The sequence below is a fragment of the Macrosteles quadrilineatus genome, unplaced genomic scaffold (assembly GCF_028750875.1).
Source record: "Macrosteles quadrilineatus isolate MER2022 unplaced genomic scaffold, UCM_ALF_1.0 Scaffold_4__1_contigs__length_99947679, whole genome shotgun sequence".
Lineage (NCBI taxonomy): Eukaryota > Metazoa > Arthropoda > Insecta > Hemiptera > Cicadellidae > Macrosteles > Macrosteles quadrilineatus.
In genome coordinates this window covers 41,686,937-41,714,823 of record NW_026542597.1, presented here as the reverse complement: position 1 = coordinate 41,714,823, position 27,887 = coordinate 41,686,937, and the positions used below count along the sequence as shown (strand labels likewise).

At 36.3% G+C, this 27,887-nt stretch overlaps 1 protein-coding gene across 5 annotated transcripts in view; it reads right to left on the bottom strand.

Annotated features, from left to right (window-relative positions):
* LOC128993460 (transcriptional regulator ATRX-like) overlaps window positions 1-27,887 on the bottom strand; it is a 90,558-nt gene that overhangs the window by 17,759 nt on the left and 44,912 nt on the right. For 4 of the 5 annotated variants that reach the window (XM_054417367.1, XM_054417368.1, XM_054417371.1 and 1 more), the window contains 14 exons: window positions 27,163-27,326; window positions 26,205-26,342; window positions 25,826-26,001; window positions 21,159-21,239; window positions 15,115-15,276; window positions 11,136-11,240; window positions 9,010-9,232; window positions 8,601-8,729; window positions 6,286-6,595; window positions 4,643-4,858; window positions 3,774-3,951; window positions 1,346-1,570; window positions 843-972; window positions 246-313 (listed from right to left, as the gene is read on the bottom strand). In XM_054417367.1, coding sequence (XP_054273342.1) covers window positions 246-313; window positions 843-972; window positions 1,346-1,570; window positions 3,774-3,951; window positions 4,643-4,858; window positions 6,286-6,595; window positions 8,601-8,729; window positions 9,010-9,232; window positions 11,136-11,240; window positions 15,115-15,276; window positions 21,159-21,239; window positions 25,826-26,001; window positions 26,205-26,342; window positions 27,163-27,326 — 2,305 coding nt within the window. The remainder of the gene's footprint in view (window positions 1-245; window positions 314-842; window positions 973-1,345; window positions 1,571-3,773; window positions 3,952-4,642; window positions 4,859-6,285; window positions 6,596-8,600; window positions 8,730-9,009; window positions 9,233-11,135; window positions 11,241-15,114; window positions 15,277-21,158; window positions 21,240-25,825; window positions 26,002-26,204; window positions 26,343-27,162; window positions 27,327-27,887) is intronic. The other variant, XM_054417369.1, reaches the window with a different exon arrangement.

Sequence of the window (27,887 nt, the reverse complement as noted above, 5' to 3'; positions counted from 1 at the left end):
CTTTCCTTGCGCTAAACTAATACAGGTATTATACAGGTAGTTTTAAAAGTCATACAATTCTTGATTACATCCTAATAGTTAAAAATAGAACTGAGTACAGAACTTTTTTGTTCTTCGTGATGGAGAACACACTGGCTAAGTTAATATTTTTTTCACTACATTGAATAAAAGGTATAAGAACACAAACTAAAAGGTCAAATTAAAAAAATAAGGCTTGTTTTTATACACAAAAAATTCAAATTTACCTTGAGTTTCAGTGACCTGCGGAATTGCTCGATTTGCATCATATTCATTGATGAGAAGTTGACAGAACCTGAAATGAAAAACACATGTATGTTTGTATCTGTCATAGAAAGTACATACTCAATTGGAAAGAATGTGATTTGGTGAGGGACCATAACTATTATTTTTGAGACTTCTAAGAAGAAAATTAAATTTTTGTCCAATTTATACATTAATTTAAGTGGGTTCTTTCCTTTAGTCTGATAACTCAAGTGACAATTATTTTATCTTGATGGTATTTGGTATGTGTGGAAACTACATTTTATTCCAATGAGTTTGCAAACCAGCCTGACCATACCAGTTTTTATTTTTTTTGGTCCAGATTTTAAGGAAACTCCAAAACCTTTTCAGTGTACATGTCGGAATTGACAAATAAATTAGTAAATTTAACATGTGTTGTTCCCTTATTGGATACTGTCATATTAAAAATGCTGAACACAATAATTTGAACAATGAAAAATAACCAACGATAAATTGTTTTTGTTGCCAAAATTAAAATTTTAAACCAGTATAATCTTGGGAGTGTGAAATATTACCTGTAAAAATAGCATTAGACTCACCAGCGCCTGGAGTTTGAGGCATAAATTCTCTCTTCTTCTCATTCTCATAATCCTCCCAGGCCAACTTGCGTTCTTCCTCATTCAGCTCCTCCTCAGCAATGTTCTCCAGGAGAGAGTCGTGCTCGTGGTACTGCAAACACAACAATCGCTACAAATCTGAACAGCAGACCACTTCTGATTTTGTCCAGGGAAGTTATAGAAGAGAACTCTAAAAGGAGCATTCCAACGTTCAAAATCTTACCCCTCTCCACCTACATTGTGGGGGAATTTCTCTCTTCCTTGCGCTCCCAAAAACCTCCAGCGTCTCTGGGCCCGGGCGCATTTATAAGAACATATGTGCAATGGTTGTTTGTTATTTGTCATGATAACCAAACCTTACAGCAGCCCGTTTAGATCAGATAATCGAGAATACTGAACATCATTGTACTTTTATCCAAAACTTCCCATTATTTCATCCAGTGGCACAGAGGTAAGACAGATAGACACCTCAGTTAGTATATTACCTTCTCAATCCAGTCGCTGTACTGTGTGAGCAGTTCAGCCATAAGTCTATCCTTAGGCAGCACAGGTGTGGGTTTGTCAGCCTTGTCTTGCGGAGGTGTGAATGTGTACAGCTCATTGAGATCGCTCATGGAAAAGTGACGTTGCACTTGTTGCTCGTCCACCACTCGGCTGGACAAAAGCTGCTTGGCCACTTGCCGTTCATACACCTTCTCTTCCATTGTGCCCTAGAGTGACATGTATATTGTAATAGCTTGCCAGCAATATATTCCCATTTCTTATACAAAATAACTAAAATGTATCATAGATATAACATAGTTGAACAGGGACACTTAAAATAGTACAAATGTTATGTTGACTACTATAGTTGTTGATGGCTGTTGCTAACTTCTCTTGTCCTCCAGTCTTCCCCCAACCACATAACTTGGAAACAGGTGTCATTACTGCCTTGGGCAAGACAACACTTGTCTTGGATAGTTAATAAAACACCTCATATAAAAGTTTATTGTTTCTTTAAGTTTACACCTAAACAGCCTTGAGTATGTAGTAAGTCTAGCAAGAGAGATGGTATGCATCCTTAGCATATCCCCAAACTTTATGGGTCTCGACTCACTAAAAAAAGTTTGAAATTAACTTATACTGAATGCCACTGGCGTGTACTATTATTTATAGTAACGGTACTAGACTCATAAGGATCGTTAAGGCTCAAAATAATAAATTTATAAATGCGTGCGACATTCTAAGGTGAATAATAATAACTTAAATTAATTACTGCGCTGAACCACATCCATATCACAGCCATTTTGATGACCTAATATTTCTAATACATCTCATTAAATATAATAAAGCTAAGAACAAGTAAAACTTCCACTTGCACCTTAAGGGTAAGAGTGTGCTGAAAAGTATAATTTACATACTAAGCAAATATAGTTCCCCAAACCCCTAAATCCCCCTTTCTGTCAAAAATAAGAACATAATTTTAAATAATTAAATTTAACGATAAATTATCTAATTCGAAGACGACGTCCAGCGTGGAACCTCACGGGTAGACTCCAGCACACAACTCCTAGTCTCACGGCCTTTCCTATCCCCTCCCCAAGTTCTCCAGCTATCAGCTGATGTACGGTATGATGCTGTGACGCAAGTGTCACAACACTAACATGAAAAAAATAGTGATGGGCGGATCCAAGAAAATGTCAATACTGGATCCGTATCTTGAAAAAATCGGATTCGGATCCAAATACAGATACGTTTTTTTCTTTTTTTCAAGGGTGGGGTTTTTAAGTAAAATAATTCATATGGCTAGGCAATGTCAAAGACTAACTGTGTCCATATAAAAACACTTAATATGTGTCGTTATTGAAAACAAAGTTATCACAATTCTACGTTGCGCAATGATTATCTGATTATCGATCGTAATTTTGAGGAGATACGAAGACAAACTACCACCTATCGCCCTATCGCGTTGTCTTTCTAACACAGCTATTCGTATCGTAATCTACAACGCAGTGCGAGTGCGTGATTGGCTAGTCGCTATGACGACACACGGTTGCCGTGACAACCTACAGTGCGCACTGAGTACTGCGCCTTGTGTGGGAGGGAAGATTATACCAACAAACTATTTCAGGAATTCCATTTTGGGATGGATGAAAGATAAGTAAGTAAGAAGAAGTGTATAACTGAACTTTGTTACTCATCTTTCTCTAATTATATTTTTGATTATTCAAATCTCCTACTACCCTTCCCTTCCCCCCCCCCCCCCCAACCCCCTACTCAATGTTGCTATTCCGCTCATTTCGGGGTCATTGCTCAACTCCTCCCTCCCTTCTATTGTTTTGTCTTTATAGTGTTTCTATTCTGACTTTTATAAACATAAATTTATTGCTTACAACAGATCAGTAGTGGAATTTTCTATTGTGAAACAGTAGGCGTACTTTAAAACAAAATCACTACCGATCATGTCATTCTATTCTGTGTCAAGTCAGTATACCATTGCCAGTCAGTCGCCGGCGACTGCTTTGAGTTGACCTATTCTGTCGTGACAGCTATAAAAATAGGTTAGGACAACTACCTCTTGCTTATTTCTATATTTGTATTACTGTAGAATCTACAGTAATACAAATTATTCATCATTTTATCCAAACACAAGTTACATTACAACAAATATTGATTATTTACAATTTCAAACCAAACTGGCGAGTTCAAAGATAAGCTCGAATTTCAAGGCCGTACTCTACTCGAACTCGAAATCTCAAATACTCGCCCGTTTTGTGTTAATAGTATAAAAAAAATCGGATCCATTAAAACCGGATCCAGCCCAAGATCCGATTTTTTGTGAATCCGATCGGGCGTCGGTTCTAGATCAGATCCGGTGGATCCGGTAGTCCGATATCCGGATCCGACCAAAATCAAACTAGAATGGAAACATACGTGGGCCACGAATCTGTAGACATAGCAAGGTTTCTTTTGTCCAAACCGGTAGATCCTGAAGATACTCTGTATGTCGTGGGAAGGGTTCCAGGATGCGTCGAAGATAACAACCCTGTTTGCTCCGGTCAAGTTGATGCCGAGACCTCCAGCTCTCGTGGAGATAAGAAACAATCGAGCCCTGAAACACAGCAACATAAATTACAGTCAGGAGTGGAAGGTTAGTATAACTATCAGAATCACATGATTTGTATTGGGTATTGGTGTTAGTAACACCATTGACTTTTTAGATACTCAAGTCGACATCCCGTCTATATGGGCCAGCTGTAGCCTAATTTTAATTTATAAAGAACATAGTTGAACAGAGTGTGCTACAGTCTATAATTATATTAAGATTTTATTACTGAGAGAGTTTAAGTGACATAAAGTATGCTACAATTAACAAAACGTCCTCTCAGTTAAAAGGTCTGCATATTTAACAAAAAATCAGTAGGTTACATGAGCTAGTGGTGGCACGAATTTCATCATAAAGCAGGCTACAACTATACCATGGGAATGGAGTGTCTAGTTCTCTCCCTTGTCAAAGGTTCCATAAAGAAATCTAGGTAGAAAAAATAGTCAATAGTGTTTTAAGGTAAAATTGCTAGGCCTAATAGTTAGGCCTACACCCAAAGCTAGTATCAAGTGTTTAAAACCAATAACTTTCATCTTTTTAGATTGAAAAAGTGCAATTTCTATGTCTAATGTGTAAACGATAATTGCAATGTAAGATTCTGCAATGACAACCCAGTGATTAAACATTCATGTTGGTATCAAAAAAATTCTTAAATATTGCAACAAAAGCATTCCCAAAGCATCAATGTGACACTTACCTAGGATTGTCCTCCCTGTTGAAGCTCTTGCACCAAGCACTGCGGTTCTCCGAGGATGATGACCCGTCCAGTCGGAAGTAGTCAAGACCTTTCTGCCAGCAGCCTGCGTGGTTACCTAGACTCTCGTCTAGTCTGTTCTCCTCAGTTGCTTGGTCCACTTTCTCTAGGAAGTACTCAATCAGATCCAGAGAGAACAGCGACTGACTAAACACCAGCCTGAACAGAAACATTTAAGGTTAGTGGTCCACTCATAAGTTATACGTCAGATGGAGGATTGGAGACTTGTTAAAAGTTTGTACAGCCAGTAACAAAGCGTTCATAGAAATGAGATGAGTAAAAGCAGAGTCTGCTTCACCCTTGCAGAAAATCTGTTTCATTCCAAACTAATTCAGCAATAACTTAAAAAAACTTATACAACGGTTATTGAAGATTAACAAAACCTTTTAAGAGTTAATACTGGAAATCCAACTTTAGAGAGCCACAGGCTCCAAACAAGGAAAACCAAGGTACAAGTAAATCTTTTACTCTAGACAGCCATTAGCTCACTATCCTGAGAAACTGTTCACCACATTACTTTGAGCCTGGTCAAGAATTATAATTACGCTCTATTTATTATTTACTCCAAGCTCTGTTTTTATCCATCAGGAATACAAAGATGAAAATTTTATAACCTGAAGAGGGATTAATGCATTTTTATCTAAAACATTTTATTTTTACAAAACAGAATTTAGAGACTCAATTAAACTAAAAAAACAAATATTCTTAGATAATTAAGTTTCATTCTGTTTTAGCGAATTTCCCTACAGGAAAGTAGCTATTACCTTAGGTCTCATGGTAAGACCTAGGCCCGGGACTGATTTACTTTTTCATTTTGATGTCCCCAGAGGCCAAAAACAACATTCGTTCAAATTTTTATATATCTATATATAGAGAGATATATATACTTGAGTAATTTTTGTCCAATTTTGATAAAATTTGGTTTGAAGGTGTAAGGCGGGATAAACTTGAATGAGTTCGGGAACCAGCATGATCGGACTATGGGAACGGGTGTTTATGGGGTAAAAATAGGTTTTTCTCATTTTTGACCCTAAAAACACAAAATTTCACAATTTATTTCTAAACCATTTTGTAGAGCTTAAAAGAACAAATAATTTAGTATATTGAAGCGTTATTATGCGCCTAATTGTTACGGATAAAATTCAAAAAGATTTTAATTTTAAAATTCCCATGTTATTCTTATGGAGAATAAGTCAACTGTTGTAGTTTGCTTGTTTATGAACATATTTTGATAACATTTGGAAAATACATCAATTTCTTACTAAACTGCAGTACCTTTTAACATTTTACATTTAAACAACTTTTTTACCCTCCCTGTTGCAGCAAGCCTAAGTACTCCTTAAATTAATTCTGTTTAAATATGGAACAAATGTGATATTTTTAAGGAGACATTTGAGTGTAAATCCAATCAGGCAAATGGAAATTCGCTAAGTTTGGAGGTTTGCTGCAGCGTGGGTATTTTTTATTCACAAAATTTGAAAAACTGCTTCAATCAACCAATTGTTGAATGTGTTTTATCCCGTAAAGTAAGATAAAAGGGTAAGGTGATAATTTAATGATTTTAAATAAGACAAGAGAATACTTACACTTTGTCTTCAATCATCTCACACTCTCGTAAAATTGCAAACAGCAGAATAAGCTTAGAACTCGCATTTATATCCTCAAGATGTTGAGGTTCAATGATATCTTTCCACCAGCGTCCTCGTCTATCCAGCTGTGGCCCTTCAAACTTTTTCTCCTTTTCACTTTTCTCCTCCTCATTTTCTCCCCTTTTCTCCTCTTCATTTTCCACCTCTTTAGTTTCCTCCTCTCCGTCTTTGCTCTCTTTATTGGCTTCTGTGTCACTTTCAGTGGGTTTTTCCTCGGCATTTGGATCGTCATTTTTCCCATCTTGATCTAGGGAAGAACAACCACTTTAGTGGTTATCAAGGATCCATAGATAGTTATACTTACAACAAACAAGTCACAACAATATTTCATTACTAGGAAGATGACGGGAATAATGGAGCAAGTGCCAGAAAATAACTTGTACGAGTTATGAACGATACTTTTCATCACGACACAAAAATACACATACACGGAATACCTCAGTAACTTTAAAATAGTTTTGGACCACTCTTTATCATTGAAAATCTACTTAACAACATATATAGTTTCATGATTATAGATCTATTTTAATAAATATATTAATGAATACTTTGTCACATACTTTATTTGGTTTAACAAAGTGTAATTTGTATCAGTTCGTAAACTTACTGTATTCCTCTTCATATCTTTCCCGTAATTTCTCTGGTGGTTTAGTTATCTTTCAAGCTTTTTACATCAAATAATCAGGAATGTTAGACATATTTTAGTTTTTTAAATTGTATTTATACGTTCATTTCAAAAATAATTTGTAAAACTTTTTTATTGTAACATTTTTCTGTATAAAATAAAAATTATCTTGAAGTAAAATCTGGAAATCTTATTTTGAGCAATTTCAAGGGCCTGCTATGTTAGAGACACAGCAATACAAACTAATGCCTGTTTCTGTATACCTTTAGATTGTGCATTAATGAACCAAGGCCCGACTAGAAAAAACAGGCCATGTTGCAGGATCCATGACGTCACACTAGTGGATGGATTTCATTGATAAATTCATTGCCATCACCATTCACATATGTTTTAGGTAAATAAACAAGTTGGCTGTTTGTAAGATTTTAATGGTAAGAGTTTAGTACAACTATCCACCACTGTGACGTAGTGTTGCGCTACCCGTGCTGCAGCATGGCCTGTTTTTTCTAGTGGGGCCTTGAATGAACACAGCTGATTTTAATCATTAAAATAAAGTGCAACAAAACACTAGCGTGCGTAGTGGTAGAGAGGGAAAGTAGATTTTTTAGAGAGGGTAAATCAGCTGATCGTTTTTTTCTAGCTCTAAATTGGAGAAACAACTACTTTCTCTGATATCAGCTCTTATTGAAAATACAGTAGACCCCCTCTTAACCGACCCTAATGGGACCGGACCTAGGTCGGATAACTCAAAAGGTCGGATAAAACGGGCAATCCCTAAAATCGTAACATAATGAAGTGCTATTTGGAATTATATAATCATTATTTTGAAGTCATACTTGCATTATTTATAAAATAAACTACTCTTATCTCCTTTTTCATATTGATAGAAAAGTCACAAATAAACACAAAACACAGTTAAGTCAAATAGGCCTACTTTCAGTGGAATATATTATTATAGTACTAGGCAAGAGTCAATAAAATTCCTATTTTAATAACTTTAATACTGTAATGTATTAATTGATGCTTTCCAAATACATCGTAATACAGTACAGAACCTTTTGTCGAAATTAAAGATACAAGCGACCATTTTGTTTTTAAACAGGACGTTTATTTATAGCCTCTCACTGGAGGGTCGAGGCACAAAAACTATCTTGACCTTGGAGTTGTTAACCCCCTTTCCCTGCCTTCCTTACAAGTTGTGTTGTTTGTTTACTCCGGCGATAAGATAATCAGTTCTCAAAATCGTAACGCACTTTATGATGTTATAAATTTGCCGCACAGATAACAAATCAGATCAGATGTGCTCGAGCTACGAACGATGATGACAAACTGACAATAGGCTATGCTATATTTTTTGTGCTCAACACAAAATAGCTTATTGTTAGTCATATCCTGTGGAGATAAGCGTATGGTTCAGTTCTCATCGCCCAGCGTGGGAGCGGAAATGCCGAGATTCCTAGAAAGCGGCGGTTAAACCGAGCTGCTCTCAAATCAAGGTCGGTTAAAACAAACTGTATTATTTTACGATCGAAGGCGGATAATCTGATTATCGGTTAATACAAGGTCGGTTAAGAGGGGGTCTACTGTAGCTACTTTTGCTACGAGTGATGAAAAAAAGTTTACTAACCATCAATCCCACTATCATCTTTGTTTTCATCCTCATTGTTTTCTTCAATATTAATATTTGCTTCCACTTCCGTGATATTTTCCTTTTCATTACCAACATCTTCTTCTTCCGATGAAATCAAGTTGATCTCTGAAAACATTAGTAGACAGAACTAATTACCAGGTAAATCTTGAAATCTAGAATTCAAATGTTAAGGGTATTCAATGTTTAACTATTCAACAATTTAACAATTTGCATATATATGGCACATATAAAATTTCATATGAAAACAGGACCAAGACTTTTAATGTCTAATATGTGGTGCAAAACGTAAAAACCAGAAAGTAAAGTACAATTTATTAGTAAGAAAATCATTTCTGACTGATATTAAAGAAAAGTTTAATAAAACTCAAACAATTAATTTGATTACCATCCACAGGTTGAATAGCCAGGGGATCTTTTACAGGAACTTCTTCTTTCTTCTCTGTTTCTTTTTTGTCTTTTTTACTTTTCTTGTCTTTTTTAGACGTTTTGTCCTTTGTCCTCCCATTTTCATCATCTGATGATAATGATGAAGACAAGCTCAAAGAAGAAGATGACGATTTGTCATTGATAAAATTCTTTACGGATCCTTCATCTTCGGATTCTTGTTTCTGAAAACAAACAGATTATTTTTTAGGAAAGTAGTTGGTAATTTTTATTCTAAATACTTTTTACTGAATCATCTTCTTTTGCAGCCATGGCTGATATAAATAAATTCTATAATTTCTTTGTAAAGACCCTTGACTGGCCATCACTATGGATCTGCTGTCAATGTCCATGCTGTGGTCTAAGAGTGATGAACACGGTGACAAGACATTGCAGACCAACTGGTCTCAAACCAGCAATGTTAGGGTTATCTAAAATTGGGGATGGACAAGTCCCGAAATTTCGGAAAATTTTCAGGACGGAATTTGATCCAATTCGCAGCGATTTTGCCGATTCGCAAGTAAAGATGACACCGCTATTGCGTGAGATGTTCAGGATAGTTTCGCGAACGCAGGAGACGGAGTCACTTCGACGATCGCGCCATGACCGCGGAGTGTCATAATGACAATCGCACCGTGACTGCGAGTCATTTCAAACGCAAGTCTCTATACCAGTAAAGTTTTACCCATTTTTTGGTTTTTATAGATAAGCGTCACAAATGGTAAAAATTGATTTTGTTTGTCTTTTTTGGTAACTGCAATGCTCAAGACTTTCTTTTTATGCACAGGAAAAAATCCTGTCCCGAAAATCGGGAAGGTTGGCGCGATTTGAACACGGGACCTCAGGGATCGAAGTCCTTCACTCATATCAGTATACAGTATGCATATTCAAAACCATTCTCAACTGTCAGACGTTAATATAGGTTGGGTTCTCAAAAGATATAGTTATACACCATATTTGTTTTTATTCTAGTAAATTAATCTCTTGAAAGATGTCTGTTTCCACAAGTTTGATAACATTGTGGGGAATTATTAAAGGCTGTATAAGGACAGTTGTAAAGACGTCAATACTCATACCTGTTATTATTACATGCATGAAACATTACTGTCAAAAATCTGCCTGTTTGACCCTCAAGAGATATGAATGAGACTCCATAAGCTATGGATCAATTACATAAATTATTGATTTTTAAAATCAATTCTCAATTCCATTATGTAAAAAACATTTCCCACGGTCGAGTAGACATCATCATTGTCACCCGCAGTCACCGCAAAACCCTAAATATTCCCAGCGGTAATTGAAAAATCATTCTCTTCCACGATCAAGGCAAAATTTCAACCATTTCCTGCGGTCATGTAGACATTGTCTTTGTCTCCCACGGCCACGGCGAAACCCTGAATACCCCCGCGGTAACAGAAACACCGTCTTCCACAATCGCAGCAAAATTTTGTTCATTTCCCACGGACGTGTGGACGTAGACATCGTCATTGTCTCCCACGGTTACGGCAAAACCCTGAATATCCCCCCCGGTAACATAAACATCATCATCGTCTTCTACGATCAGGGCAAAATCCTATGAACATCTCCCACAGTTGTGTAGACATTATTGTCCTCTTCTGCGGTCACGGAAAAGTTCTCGATCGCCTTGTGCAATCGTGGCTTTAGCGGTAATTTTCTGATCGCGCAGATCTTAGCGGACGAGGCAGGTATCAGTATCTGAATCATCTTTGAGCGGTTGATTCTTGATTCTGATTCCTAAGACGAGAATCGGTGGAATCGAAAATCAAATTTTGGAATCGACCCATCCTTAGATGAGAGATAGAAGGATAAAATGTGTTTACTGTTTAAGAAGCAGCTTCGGTTTTAGGGCCCTATCCATCATCAGAAACTGTCAATGTAAACAAATATGTAAACAGGACAGTGTGTTTAGGGAATTATAGGCTATAATATTTAAAAGCCAATTGCTACAGAGCTATGAAACGTCTACACGTTATGCTTATCGCACGTTAAGTCAATTTTAACTACCTACGTCTACTTACTTATCCCCAACACCAAATGTCCTACAAAATAAAAAATAATCAAACGTACTGATAACTCTGAAGATGAAGAACCTTGTGTTTTCTTAAAAAAATCTGTGATTGGTTTTTGAGACCGCAACTTCTTCTTCTGTTCGTCCTCACTTTCTGGCAATTCCTTGTGTATAACAACAGAAAAATTGTAAATAAGAATAAAAGTAAATTAATAAAATCAAATTATAAATAACAACAGTGGAATTTTGCACAGACAAATTTTGCTTGTCAGATTGGACTTATGTTAATAACCGAAGTGAATTTTTTTGCATATTGGTATATTTTTTGCCCTTCTATCAAAATTATTGTTTGTGTATTATCCTACTATTCTTCTATTTTAGTGTTAGTTAAGCGGTTTTTATTTTTTGCCATAATAAACTGAAATGAGCTTAAATAAAGAATAACATTATTTTGTTTTGAGGTTAAGAGTGTAACATAGAACACTAAAGGGCCTAGGTTTTTAGGATTTTTTTGAGAGGATAGCGGGTTTACCTGAATGGGAAAGAGCCCAAACTGGCACAGGAAACACAAAAGTTTACACTATACAAAAAAAAGAATATTTCACTATCACTGACAGCATTTTCAACTAAGAGAGAGTTTTCTACATGTACAAAATGGTGGCCAGTGAGTTGTTGAGTCAGTGTTGCCAATAGTATGAATTTAAAAGATACAGTTTCAGTTTATCTTATCGACACTCTATATACTGTATATATAAATACACAGGGTGAGTTTTAATTGTCCCCCCCCCAACTTTTTCTGCACTTTTTCAAATATCAATCCCAGACCACTTTCAAACATTGTTGGGTAGTAAGTACTTCATTTTGACAAGGTGGTTATTTCCGGCCGCCATCTTGGATTAGCCATATTGAATGCAAAATATTTTTTTCAAATGTAAAGGTGGGGTTGTGACATATTATTTCGAACTAGATTTTTACCCTGATTGCAATGCCATAAACTGTTTAAAAAAATTTTGATCCATTCCAAAGTTATGAGAGCTTTTTATAACTTTATTTTTAGCCCATTTTAACACTGTGCATTTACAAACTAAGGCCATAATCTCAAAATAGCGCTAGATAAAGATAAGTATACCTACACTATCAGTCATTATAGACCTATTTACATTTGGTTATGTTGGCTAAATACACCTATTGGCTCAATGTTAAAACGGGCTTAAAATCTAATATATAAAATTCTCGTGTCACAGTGTTTGTCTGCAAACTCCTCCGGAACGACTTCACCGATCGTTATGAAATTTGGTGTGTAAATTCTGTAGGTATGCGAATCGGACGTAAACTATTTCCCGTTTCGAAATTCTTAAAAGGGCTCCGCCCCAGTGGCTCTGGAGTTTCCCATGTTAACCTTATGAGAAATGGAATTAATGAATCTTAACAGCTGTTTCAATTAAACAAGTTGGTTCTGTTCTATGATGTTCAATAGCATTAAAGTTACAAGGATTACCAACAGGGTGCAGCACTATTATTTCTTTTACATTTATGACAACAGCTAATTTGCAACCAAAAGGTGAGTGAGCGTAGCGAACGAACTTCAACCTGGAGGCGAGTGAGCGTAGCGAACGAGCTAACCTGAAGGCAAGTGAGCGCAGCGAACGAGCTCCAACCTAAAGGTGAGTGAGAGTAGCGAACGAGCTCCAACCCAAAGGTGAGTGAGCGTAGCGAACGAACTTCAACCAGGACGTGATTGAGCGATGCGAACGAGATCATCTTGAAAATTAAACGTAACGGTACTTTCTTTCCATCGGTCTGTCTTAGGGGAAACCTATAACTTAGGCGATACGAAGTTCGCCGGGTCAGCTAGTAAAGTTATAAAAAGCCCTCATATTTTTTTAATGGATCAAGATTTTTTAAACGGTTTGTGGCAATCAGGGTGAAAATATGGTTCGTCACAACTCCACCTTTACATTTGGACAAAATATTTTGCATCCAATATGGCGAATCCAAGATGGCGACCGGAAATGACTACATTGTCAACATGACGTACTTACTACCCAACAATGTTTAGAAGTGGTCTGGGATTGATATTTGAAAAAAATGTAGAAAAAAGTTGGGGGGGGGGGCAATTTAAACTCACCCTGTATAAATGAGTATGTAAGCCTGCTTGTTGAGTTGGATGTTAAAGTGGAGTGGGTTTGGTGAAAGGTGTTATCTTAGGTTCAGATTTGGGGGTTGCCTAGACTTTGTAAAGATTATTTTGTTTTGTTTGGGTATCGGGGTTGGTAACATTCACAGGAAGAATGATTGGAAAACTGATCACACCGACTACCATATCTACATTCATCTGACAAACAAATCTATGCTTTGTTTGTGTTGGAAATATCGTCTAAAATAACAAGTCGTCTTGTGGATCAAAAATTAAGTTAATTTAATAGTAAAACTGATAGAATGAAAAACTTAGATTTGTGTATATATCTTACTTCATCAAAATATAACAAACAACTAAACTCTGTTGCCAAGGAAACATCATATGTTCTTTTCTAACATAACTATTATGGACATTATAATATGAATATATTATATCTTCAACACACCCCCGTAATGTCCATAAAACATTTTAGAAAAGTAAGTTTTTGGTTAAGAGGTCACCATCCCAATGAAAGTTTTCATTTTAACATGTTTCAATGATGATAGGCCCTTTGTTAAAATATCAGCGGTTTGTTCTTCTGTTGGAATGTATCTGACAGTGATCTGTTTCCCAGAGACCAACTGTCGAACATAATGGTATCTCGTCTCAATATGTTTAGAGCGATCGTGGAACATTGGATTGTTCATAAGTTTGATTACACTTTGATTGTCCACATGTAGTATAGGAATAGACTTTTCTTCAATTGCGCCAATCTCTTTCACAAGACGAAGGGATTTACAGGTCTCGCTAGCGGCAACATATTCTGCTTCCATTGAAGATTGGGAAACACACCGTTGAAGCTTACTCTTCAAAATAGTCTCATCAAGATTGCCATTCAAAAATGCTGTTTTAACATCAAACTGTTTGATAGCAAGATTGTACTGAACTGAATAGCCTAACATAGTTCGCATCGTCTTAAACCGAGCTACAGGGCTGAAAGTGTCACCATAATCAATACCAGGACGCTGAGTAAATCCTTTTGCGACCAAACGCGCCTTGTAACGAATGATCTCGTTCTCAGAATTTGTTTTCAGTGCAAATACCCAGCGATTATCGATGACTTTTCTTCCTTTTGGTTGATCAACCAAATCATAAGTTTTATTTTTTATTAATGAATTTATTTCTTCATCCATAGCGGATTTCCAATCGACGACATGCTCAGATCTAATTGCTTCATCATAATTTTCCGGTACTTCGTTTGTAAGTATTGCAGAAACTAAAAGCTCATTTTTATCTCTGTCACTGACACACATGACAGAATAATCTCTATATCTCATAGGTATTTTTATTCCATCACGTTTTCTCAGGTTATAAGTCTCCTCTCGTAATATATCACCTGGAATAGCGTTATCATCACTAGGACACAATATGTCTTGCTCATCAGTATCATTGGTTCCTGGATACACAATATCTTGCTCTTCTTCATGGAATATATTGTCCTGATTACTGTCAACAAGCTGATTTGTTATTTTAGTCCCACCAGAGGTCCGTGGATCGAAACCACGCTCTGCTACCATGTTGGAAATATCGTCTAAAATAACAAGTCGTCTTGTGGATCAAAAATTAAGTTAATTTAATAGTAAAACTGATAGAATGAAAAACTTAGATTTGTGTATATATCTTACTTCATCAAAATATAACAAACAACTAAACTCTGTTGCCAAGGAAACATCATATGTTCTTTTCTAACATAACTATTATGGACATTATAATATGAATATATTATATCTTCAACAGTTTGCTTTTAGGCTGAATTTGGCTTTCTTTCACGCGACTTGTAATTATAATGAAAACAAGAGAGATTTGTTTAAAGAAAAATGCCAAGTTGGTTGGGTGACAGCACTGCACACTGCACACACCTGTCTCTCCTTCTCAGCTTTCTCTGTGCTGCTCTTGACCACGCGAGGATGTGTCCAGATACGACCCAGCACTTGCCAGTCCTGGAACAGCTGAGCGGACGTGCGCTTGTCACCGCTGTTCTTGTGACAGAAGTAGTCTATGTAGAACTGATACAGCTTCACCTGTAAACCAGAACAGACTTTTAACTAATCCAAAAGGTAGGGGTGTGCAATGCATCGAATCGCGATTCGATTCAGTGGTGGTCAAAAAACGATTCGATTCATGAGGGAGTCAGTATCCATATATGAAAAACGCCTGCAGAAAGTCAACGCAATACCCGCAATACAGGACGCGTTGCTGTTGCGTTTCCTTTACGAAGGCGTTCTTATTTAATAAATTCTTTGCATGTAAGTATTGCTTTAATTGTTTTATAATTTTTTGTTTTGACATTGCAAATGATGAGAGGTTTTGTTTTTTGTCTTGATGTAAGCAGTGTGGGACATGTTTTACTACTGTAAACCTAGCCAAAACAAGATAGGCTACTCCAAAATCATTCTTACAACAGTACAAAGAAAACAAAGTAAAAAAAGACTATTTATCGAGAGGTACCAGTTTAATTATTTAGTGTTTATTTCATACCTAGTTAAAAACATATTTTAGTATTTTACATAAGAAATTATAAACAAAAGAAATATCTGATCTAGTGTATGGATCTGTATCTTGTTCTTTTATTTTATTATTGTCCTTTTTGTCATTCAGTAACAACACTAGTGATCGTCTGGTTCGGCATCAGCAAATAAGTCAACAAAGAGGTTAGGCCTAAATGTTTTATAATTTTATGAAAGTTATCATCAGTAAAATGATTTTTTTCTTAAGTTAGATGGGGTTTCAAAAAAGATATTTCTAAGATCCAGTACAATATTTACAACACACAAATTACAATGAATTAATTTCTTTGAAAATGATCTGTAACAGTTATCAGTTTTGTGTTTTTGAATAAAGAAATATATTTTTTGTCTCTACTTTCTTGTTTTGTCACTTGCATTTTGTCAGCAATTGTATTGAAGCAACCGGGTGGTGTAAGTGAGGATGGGGGGAGGGGAGGGTCATTCATTGTTTTTTTGTTAAGATACTACTACCCTTCCTTCCGAGAAAAAGACCCTGCTGTTCCAAAAACATTGAGAGTACTTTGTTTGAAGTTCATTGTTGGTGATGGTGAGTTAATGTTGTTCAAAGGTTTATTGCGGACATTTTCCATCACGAATGTCCATTACATTCGTGATGGAAAATGTCCGCAATAAACCTTTGAACAACATTGAGACTGAGAGTAGTTTAAAAACATTGACCTGTGTTGCTAAGGGTACTAGAAGTTAGCATTTAACTTTCTTATCTTTTGATTTAATATTATTTTTATCTTCTATATATTATTTAACACGTTCGCTGCGGGCCATCAAACAGCAGGCGTAGCCCCAGTGCGGCGCAGCCCGCAGCGTCGAACAAACCCGATTGCCGGGTGATTGGCTCTCATATTTCGGTATGACGAATAGCAAATAACGTGCGGTGATGTCCTGTTTTATAACAAGAGTCGACGTAGTTCGCTAAACACTCACATATAGCAGCACTGCTTGGAACGTAGCCGGTCCCATCGTATTAACAATTGGAGGGAGAAAGACGGGACAAAAAGTTGATTTTTAAGTTTGCCAGACGGGGATTTTATGGGGAAATTTTACTACCAACCTACAACACAACAAAAAGCAAGTCACCCACTACACGCTAACGTGGAAACATTCTGCAAAGGGTCGTAAACAAACGCACGTGGCGCGCTCGCCCACCCCCATCCCGCCCCCCCTACTGATAACGCGACAAAAATAGAAACCAAGGTCACCACGGTCATTCAACTGTGTCAACGCAGGTGGCTACAAAGTATTAGTTCGAAATATCAAACGGCTGAGCCACAGGAAAATATTGAAGTTCAGGAGGACCCAAGTATCCATATGGATACCGCCGCCTCTACGTGATGGACTCCAGGTATCCATATGGATACCGCCGCACCCAATGTGTTAAGAGTTTCTTTTTGGGTATCTTATTAATTGTGATATTGTTTGACTTTATTTTATGGATTTGTAATTCTTTTCATTCATTAGCTATCAAAATCAAATCAGTTGTTTTATGATTTTAATCTCTTGCAGTAGGTCTATACTTACTTACTACCACAGAAAACATACTACAGTAGTATGTTTTCTGTGTGATACTACTGTATGACATGATTTTTTTGAGCGAAGCTCTTATACTACACTCCTGCTTTTGTTTTACAAATACTCCTCCTGAACGGCTGAAGCGATCTGCACGAAATTTAACACAGTCATAGTACCCAACCATGGGAAGGTATAAATCTGAAATGGTAATAATCGGACAACACTTTTCCCTACGTGAATTTAAACTTTAGAAATTTAACATAGGCCTTATAGGTTAGTTGGTTGCCATGGCATTATTTTCGAGATAACAATAAAAAATTAAAAAGGTAAACAAGAGTCGAAACTTATGTTAGTCAACGAATCGTCTGAAATAGCTGACTACAAACCGTACAAAGGAAAAGGGAAGAACAATCGGATTAATAGCATTGAGCATAATTTACTAAAAAATGAATAACCAATAATAAGGGTTGCCGGAATTAGGCTGATGCACCATATTGCGTTTGAATACTGTAAATAACTTTTACAGTATTTTATGTGAGCAAGACGTGCCATTAATGTAGACTTTGAATATGTACTGCAATTCCTATTTGCAGTCTACAAATAGAAATTCCATTAATGTGAACCAAATATAACACTCATAGTTTTGATACTGCAATTAGACAATCCGTCTACGTGAACCAGACAAACCATTGACTTTAGAATCTGTAAATAGGCATTCCATTTATGCGAACCAAATATATTATTGACATTGAATTAATATGCTGGCTCCGCTCAATATTGCAAGTAGATAACTGCATTGTACACCTAGTACAGTCCTTACTAATTAATTAGGCCTATACCATAAACATTGTGTGTGTGTTATTTACTGTTTTTGAGTTTTATAGTAAATTAGTTTACACAATATTTTTTCTTCAATGAGTTCTCCACTTGACATGTTGCTTAGCCTATTACTATTTTAGGCCCTATAAAAAATAATGCCTATGTAAAGCTGTAGGCCTACTGATGCCAATAAAAGATAGTTCTTTATTTATGATGATGTAACAAATAATGTAAGTGTGAGGTTATTATAGGAAGGGGGTTATGAGGCAGGGAATGAATGATACATATTGCATGGTGGAAACATATTATTTTTATTTTCTTCTTGCTTGCAGTCCTGAAGCCGGTCCACAGGCCCTAAACTTGTGATATATTAATTGATTTGTTTATGGTCTTTTTATATTAAGTTCCATTCAAATTTGTTGTAATTTAGCTACCTATTTAGTTATTTCAACAGTTATTAAAATGAGAATAAATGTCTTGATAAAAAAAATTATTTTCTTTTTTCTTGCAGTTGAGCCAATTTCAAGTAAAAATCATGAAATAGGCAAGTAAAGCAGCTCACTAACATTTCCAGCAATACAGGTTATTTTAATAATTGATTGAAAATAAATATTTTTCACCTAAAATTCATATGTTAAGTATGAATAGGCCTAATACCACATCAACAAAAAATTGCATTACACTAATGTGGTAAAATTTAATTATTGTTAATCCGCTAAATTGACAATTATGAATAGAAAAATACTGTATTGCTTCGAATCGAGTTGCATCGAATATAATCGAAAATCTTTTGAATCAAATCGTTGCTTCGAATCGAAAAATTTTTGCTGCTTCGCACACCCCTACCAAAAGGCTTTGTTTTAAATTACAAAATCTAACATGACAGACAGAAGTTGATTTTGAACCACCATTTCATTGAACTTATACAATGTGAAAGGGGCATAGCTTTATATGATATTTTGACTTACAGATAAAATTGTCTGCCATTGGCCATGGCTCCTTGTAGAGGATGAGCTCGGTTTCAGCTTCTCTTAAACCACTATCATATCCGGCAGCGGGCTTAAAAAGTCCATATTGCATGGTTCTCAAATGATTCTTGCAAGAAAAGCGCATAATACAACACAATCCACAAAAAAAACAACAAAAAAACTAGGGCTGGATTTCAAACTTGAAATTTTAAAGTAAAAAGCCTCAAAACATAATTGGAGATTAACTATTTCCTTTGGCTAACAAACTTGTTCTAGGCTATTTCATTGTCCCAACAGATTTTAATCAACCAGATAAAAATAGTATTGCTATTGTAAAAAATCTTCATCGATGCTCTCAAAATGTTCCAAAACCAAATTTTGGAATCCTGGTGTGATTTTTAAAAAATTACCGGAACCTCGTTCTTATTTGGTAAAATTATAAAGTAATCTATATAATTAATACGCTACATGAAACTTTGTCGGTTGAACTCCTCCGCCATTTCTAAACCGATTTTATCCATTGAAGTCTCATTGGAAAGAGCGAGTCGCGTAGATTTGCAAACTGGCCTTACATTTTTTTAAAAGTCCGTTGGGCTCTGCCCCAGTGGCTTTGAAAGTTCCCATGTTATCCTTATGAAGAACATAATTGTTTACATTTTGATCAGCTGTATAATTTTATTGCTGTTATTTATTTTTCAATTCAATGAAACGCATTGAGTACATTTATTTACTATTTGAGTTTGTGTAAACATAACCCCAAAGACGGATCGTGTTAGTATGGTTGTATCTTAAATTTGTGTATTTATCGCTGTTTTGTGTCGCTATGAAGGATCGTGTTAGCATGATTGTAACTTAAATTTGTGCATTTATCGTTGTTTTGTGTAGCTATAATTTGTTTATTTGTTGTTTTTTCTTTTAAATGCCTCCGACGCTACTACAACGAAATATGTACAGGAGGCGTAATCGTGATAACGACCGCAGCTACAGAACAGTGACACATAATAGGCTCAACTATTAGGTTAAAAATGCGCCCTAACACTACCCCAAAACAAAACAACTTTTCGTTCTCAATTGGCCCTCTATCAATGACCTGTGTTGCCTGTACAGCGAGGCATTTTGAGAAGGAGACGAAAACAGGCCGGAATGCCTGGTTTATGGTGCTAGGTTTATCAATAACGAAGATAAACATGGTCTGAGTTACACACCGGTAATCTTTGAGTTGACTCTTTTAAATTCATTGTAAATATGGCTGTTATTCGTTTTGAAATAACTCCTGTAATACTTTGCAATTGCTCGAATTCGAGCAACATGTACACTAGTATTGTTTTAAGAAGAAACACACACCATATAAGAAAAATTAAATCTATGTTAAAAAAGAAGGACAGTCAAGATTGCTTAAAAAGGGGGGGATGCGGAATACTATCCCCCGGAAAACTACCCCCCCCCAGGTGAAACGTGACGTCACAAAATCTGCTAACTAACCAATATGGAAGCCGTGTCCGCGACTGGAATACTACCCCCCCTAGACAAATCATGCTATGTAATTTTAATTTTAATTCGAGTAATTCCGTTGGATAATAGAAAATGCGTATGGTGAATATAAAACAGATTTTTGAAATGTTACAGCAAGTTTGGTTGGTTAGGTTAGGTTAGATTAGAACTGTTTGACAACTAAATTTGAGTGTCCGTGGCTGGAAAACTACCCCCCCCGGTCTCTGACGTCAATATGACGTAGGAACCTGCTTGGGGGGGTAGTTTTCCGGGGGGCAGTCTTCCGGCGACCCAAAAAGGGAGATGTTTGTATATTACTTACTTACATATTAACTTACAAGTCTTTGTTTAAAATAATTTGTTTAACAGATGTTGTCAATAATAATTAAGCAATGATATTGAATTGTAAACAGTAATGGAATAAAGAGAAACAACTTGAATGTAAAAAAAAATACTTTTTACTTTTTATAAAATTAAACATATGCACTTCTATGATAGTTTCTGCTTTAAGAACCGCTGTGCGAGTTAAACCAACTGCTCATCCTTGCATAAAAATAGGTTAATACAAAAGGGACGAAAAGTAAAAATTACCTGTATATCGGAGAGCTTTACGGAGATGACATACTCCTGTTTTGGAGGCAAAAAAGGAGTCAGTACACTGTAGTCACACCTCTGTAAAGAAAATAAGGTCCATTTAACAAAATATTTCAATAGTTAATTATAAAACAAATAAGATCAAACACAAAGTTACAAAGGTGAGTGACAAATGTTGCAGATGATGAAGGAAATAGTTATTTGTGCTAGTCAGCAAAGTGAGCAATTGACTCACTTGAGAGAAATACTTACTCACGAGCCGTAGGCAAGTTAATATGACATTTAATGATACAACAGTAAAACAGCTGACCAGCTGATTTACAGCCAGTGCTGCCAACGTATTTTGCGTGCATACGACCTTGTCTGCATGTTACGCGCTCACTATTTTGTGCCTTCACGTTGCAAATCTGGAGTGAGACAAAGTAATTAGAGTGAGACAATGTTAACATTGTCTCATTGATGAGCGAATTGGCCACTTTACTTTCTCAAACCAGTGAGAGAACATGTACATTGTTAGGTAACTGTATCAAGAAATATCAAGAATATAAAATTTTGTTCACCTCTCTCACAAAACGTACACTTTTGAAGTGAACTACAGTGGAGTCCCGATAATCCAAACTTGGGTAATCCGAAAATCCGCTTAATCCGAAACCAAAAATATATTTTTTACATTTTCTTATAAAAAAAATTAAAATTTTTAGAAATGTTTTTTATTACACTTTTAACACAGTTAGCTGTACCTCGTCAAAGTATTCTGTAGCAGCCGGGCGAGATAGACTTTTTTGTAGAGTATTTTAGTAAATATTTCACCATTTTTGTTACTAACATTTTTCATTTTCGTCCGCCAAATCACAAATGGATTTTACTAAGTGATAATGCTGCAGCCACTAGGTCTAGCCTTAACCCTTCCCGGACGGGTGACGGATATATCCGCATAAGTCATTAGCGATTAAGGACGGGTGACGGATATATCAGCCTATGGTTTTTTATGTTCCGGACGGGAAGCGGTTATATCCGCCTTCTTTTCAGACAGACTGGCAGGTACTTAAACAGTAACCAGATGTTTCGCGGTACCAAGGCGCCACTTTCCTGCTCTATCCATGGCTGCGCTCTCTCTCGCACTCCCCCTCTCTCAGGCGCTGCCCCTCTCTCCCGCGCTGCCCCTCTCTCCCGCGCCGCCCCTTTCTCCCTCACACCAACCACCTCTCCTACACCACCCACGACGTTTCGCGCTCAACACCACGTTGTCTGTGTGTTGGCGCCAAACGTTACAGTTGTCTGTCTAGCAGAATGAGATAGTGATGCACGATGGCTTATAACGTAAATAGTACTAGTTTTTCTGGTGATATTATTGAGTTATTGAACAAGAGTTTTTCGGAGGGTGATGTTGCTGTTGATGGAATGGAATTGGACGAAGATGACAACATATCTGTGCGTAGTTGTGATGTAAATAATGCAAATATCGATGGAAATGATATTGATATAGTAAATGGTTTTGTATCCGAAAATGACAAAGACGCTGATGTTCCTCAAGATGAATGTAATGTGGTTCAAGTGGAAAGTATTAGTGATGAACAAGTTAGTGAGGACGACATTGGGAATGCCTCATGTTTTATTGACTCGGAAAAAGAAAGCCTTCATAGTTCAACCAATGAATCTACAATGGCGTCCAAAAAGTCATTTGCAAAGAACTCTAAAAAGCCATCTAAAAAGAGGTCTACAGAGGCACAACAACCAAATCTAACTAAAGCTAAACTCCTTCGTATGAAGTGGGATAAGGAGTATGCTTTTGTGACCGACAGTGACAGTGGACCTGTAAGTACTATTCCTATTTATAACTGCAATAACGGCCGTAATCTGCCTACAGAATTTGATCTCACTTCAAAACCAATTGATTTCTTTTCACTTTACTTTCATAGTAATCTAATACAATTGATTTGTGATGAAACCAACCTATATGCTCAAAGTTTGCCTATTCAAAACCAAAGGAAACAAAAGGTTTGGGCCGATACAACAACCACAGAGATCCGAGCTCTTCTCGGGGTTGTACTGAATATGGGACTTCACCCGTTGCCTGATATAAAGGACTACTTTTCATTGTCCTGGGTAAACAAGATGCCCTTTTTTTCCGATGTTTTTACTCGAGATGGGTTTTTGATGCTGTTTTGGAGATTACACTTTAGTCATGAACAGGGAAGCGCACGTGACCTCAAAATAAGAAATATTGTGAACACAATTCAAGAGCAATGTAAACTATTCTATACGCCAAGCTCGTATGTGTCAGTGGATGAGAGCACTATTTCATTCAAGGGCAAGATTTTATTCAGAGTTTACAACCCCGACAAGCCTGTAAAATTTGGGCTAAAAGTGTTTGTTCTTTCTGATGCTCTGAATATTTACAGTTTTAGCCCATATTACGGTAAAAGTGATGGTAACGAGGATGAGCTTTTGAAAACAACAAATACTGTTCTACAACTCTGCGATTCTTTAGTAAAAGATCCCCTGGACCCTCCATCTGGTCACCATGTATACGTCGACCGTTACTACAATAGCCCTGAACTGGCTAAAGAGTTGCTGAAGAAAAATATGTTTGTTACGGGAACGGTTATGAATAATAGAAAGGAAATGCCAACACTAAGCAAACCGCTCAATTGTGGTGATGTAGAAGCACGAAGAAACAAAGACTTGGGTGTTATTTATTGGAAGGACAAAAGAGTGGTAACTATGCTTACAACCAAACACAAAATAAGCCGGAATGAGATGACAGAGAAGCCCAGCAAGTGGCCAAATAAACCTCCTGTTCTAAAGCCTGATGTTGTCTTAGATTACACTAAACACATGGGTGGAGTTGATCGTGCTGACCACGTGATATCTAGTTATCAGTTTATGAGGCGTACTAAAAAATGGTATTGCAAACTTTTCTTTTGGCTCCTTGAAGTGTCTACTATAAACTCTTATATTCTATATCAATCCTTGCAAGAAGACAACAACAGAGTAGCAATGTCTCACAAACAGTTTAGACTTAGCCTTGTGGAAGATTTAGTAAGAGACTATGTTCAGGAGACCTGCAATTTTGCAAGAAGACGACCAGGACGACCGAAAAATGATATTCAACGGCTGAACGGAAAACTCCATGTTATGGGCAAATCACCGAAGGGGTCCTTCAGATGTCATGTTTGTGCAAAGAAAAAAGTTCGTAAGGAAACTGTGTACTTTTGTAAAACATGTGACGAAAAACCGTACTTACATCCAGACACATGTTTTGAGGTGTACCACACCCAAAAAGACTATTTTTAGGGTCTGACTTAGGGGAGGTACAAATGAGGCATTTAGTTCAAAATTCCTCCGTGAACAGCGCTGTAGTAGAGAGCACTTTGGCAATGAAGGTTTACTAATCGCAAAAATAGTTCTGTTCATAAAATAAAATTATAAATGCCTAAAATTCAATTTTATTAATTTTTAATTACAAAATTAAACTATCATAACCTAACCGAACTAACCAAACTTGCTGATAAAGAAATAATATAACAAAAGTTTATAGTACAGTAATCGGAAAAATAATTCTGTTTATAAAATAAAACTAGAAATTGCTCAATTAAAATTTTATAATGACTTAATAATGAAATTAAACTGTAATAACCAAACCAAACCAACCAAACTTGCTGAAAATAAAAAAATCTTGGACAAAAAGTTAATGCCACCGGCGGGATTCGAACCCGGGACCTGCAGTATATCAACCCAGCACGCTAACCATTAAACCACCGAAGCAGATGGCTATCGACTGTTTTGTTACGGTAATGGCGTTCCCTCAGCTAATAAGAAGCACTCAGCTGTCATCGTAGCCTCTTCTATACCTCCCCTGAGTAAATACCCTATTTTTAGAAGAATGGACTATTTACAGGCACCTTGTAAACTCCGTAAAATGATTTTGTAACCTTTTGAAAACTGAAATTATTGTTATTTTTTCTTGTTTTAAAAGAATGGACTATTTACAGGCACCTTGTAAACCCCGTAAAATGATTTTGTAACTTTTTGAAAACTGAAATTGTAGTTCAACTTTTTCTTGAAGTGTTATTTTCTTGAAACAGTTTTATATAATAAACAACGCAACAACATATTGTTTTTTATTTATTACCTAACGTTGTCATAGTCATATCTTCAAAGACGGGTGGCGGATATATCCGCAGCTTTTCTACTCATCTGCGGACGGGGAGCGGATATATCCGCATAATTTTTTTTCAAATAAAAACGAGTAAAAAATTATTTGGACAGTATGAAGTGTTCCATTGTGTTTATTTTATGTATATTCGTATAATAAAACACAAAAAAGGAAAATTAATTTTTATTTTTTCCTATGATTTTTGCCCGTCCTATGTCACGATTTCGCCCGTCCGGGAAGGGTTAAGTAATGTGAAAAACAATCCCGGGCTTGTGCCTGCGTCCTAAGACAAAAATTTTTTTTTTAGTAAAAAAAAAAATTAAAAAAACAAAAAAAGTTTAATCCGAAATATTTAGTAATCTGAAATGGGCCCGGTCCCAACCATTTCGGACTAACGGGACTCTACTGTAGTTTTAAGGTCAATCTAGTTTTTTTCTCATTAACTTATTTCACAAAACTCTTTGACCCCTTTATTTGATTATTGACAAAAGTGCTTGTGATTTACCTGAACTAATCCCTCCAACATCTTATGTAGCACGTGTGACCTGCGTTTCATCACCTTCACATCAGCCTCCGTTGAGTCTACAAACTGTCCGTTGGTGATCGGGTTGACAAACTGGTTGAGGAACTCTTTCCTTGTACCAAGAAGGTTAGGCTTCACAAACTGCACCATACAGTGATCTGTCCAGACATGAAGAAATCATAATATGTCTGACCACCGAAACAGTTTTCAGAAGTCTAATTGTAAGAAACAATGTGTGGTCTGGAATATCATTTTCATTCCATCATCTTTTAGGAGAATTTCAATATTTCCATTTTTAAGATCACTTGTTTTTTTATATGTGTATTTATAGCCTATACTCTAGTCTATGCACAATACTTACATTCTTTGAGATTGTTCTGCATTGGTGTGCCAGTGAGAACAATTCTCCGCAATGTTCGGATGCGGCTCATTGCTTTGGATAGCAATGTGGACTCATTCTTCAACATATGTCCTTCGTCACACACCACCAAGTCCGCACCTTGCAACAGATCCGTGAAAATTTGGTATGTGAAAAATACTTGGGTTATTAAATATTGGCAATATTCATCCCCTATATTCCCACAACTAAGGGATGAACAAGTTCCAAAGTTTCAGGAAAAATATATTCCTCATCATTGGGACAGGATTAAATTTATTCAAAGGGAAAGGATTTGTTCCAACCAATAGCGATTTTGCTGTGTCCTGATTTATGATGATGATGTCTCCACGATGGTGGGAGATGTTCACAATGGTTTTGCGCACCCAGGAGACAATGGTAATTTCTCCATAATCAGGGAAGATTTTTATGTTGGGGCTAAGATCTCAGGACATATAAATGATTGCACCGTGTTTGCAATGGATGTTCACAATGGTGTGGAGATCGTGGGAGATGTTTACAGTTGTACCGTGAACGCAGGAAATGGTAATCATATCAGGCCTTAAAAGTGTACAATGTTTTAAAAATGCAGTTATAGTTGGTTTAAGTGTATCTTTTTGTTTAGTTAGTGGTCATTTTTTCAACAGATAAATAGCACCAAATATGTAATTTTTTTGTTGTTGTTGTTGTTGTAAACAGTTTTTGTTACTTATGGCACTTTTACTCATTATTGTTGTTTATAGATCAGTGCCATAAAGACTGCAAATTTATGTTGTTCATTAACCCCATCTGCAAGAGTGTTCACTTGAGATTTTTTACACAAACCCTTCTAGCTCGGGGACAAAAATCCATGCCAAGATTTATAAGGGAAATAAAAATCCCGTATTTCATTTCAAATTTAAACATTTAAATTGAGCACACAAGAAAACACCACTGACATTACCTGGGTCGATCAGAGTACTCTGGAACACCTCTGTATGCATCAGTCGAAACTTTTTGCTATTTGGATTGGCTAGTATCCTGAACATCTCATATCCTAGGATCATCACTCCACCATTCCGATGCCATATGGATAGCTGCTTGGATCTTTCATAGGCCTTCTTGAACCTGACACAATCAAATATTTACTTCAAGATACTGATGCAGAGGTAATTAAGGAGTCAACTCTCGATTAATAATTATTTATTTTTAGTCAACGTTTACAGACACTGTCACCGTAGAAGTTTATTTAATTACAAGTTATCATACTTCAAAATTCTCACAGGAACTACTTCTAGTCAATTGAACGTTCACCATGCATTACACACTTCATGGTAGATAATTGTGATATCAACATTAGTAAAAACATCATGACAATTGCCCTGGTTTGTATCAATTTCCTCAGGACACTCGTGATTGCACTTAGGCGTTTGACTTATTTCTATACCCTTAGAGATGCTTTTTTTATTAAAATAGATTGGTAGAAGTAATTGCAATGTATTTTGACTAGTAGTAAAAAGAATAAGAAAATGTAATAAGTAAAAGAGAGTTTCGAATGTTCTGATGTTTTAAGGACGGCTAGTACTACAGAAACAACCATTTTAAATACACCGCATGGTGAACTTTAGTCAGTGAATTGTTCAATTGTTTTCGTAAAAACAGATTTATTTGTTTCAAGTCTTAGATTTA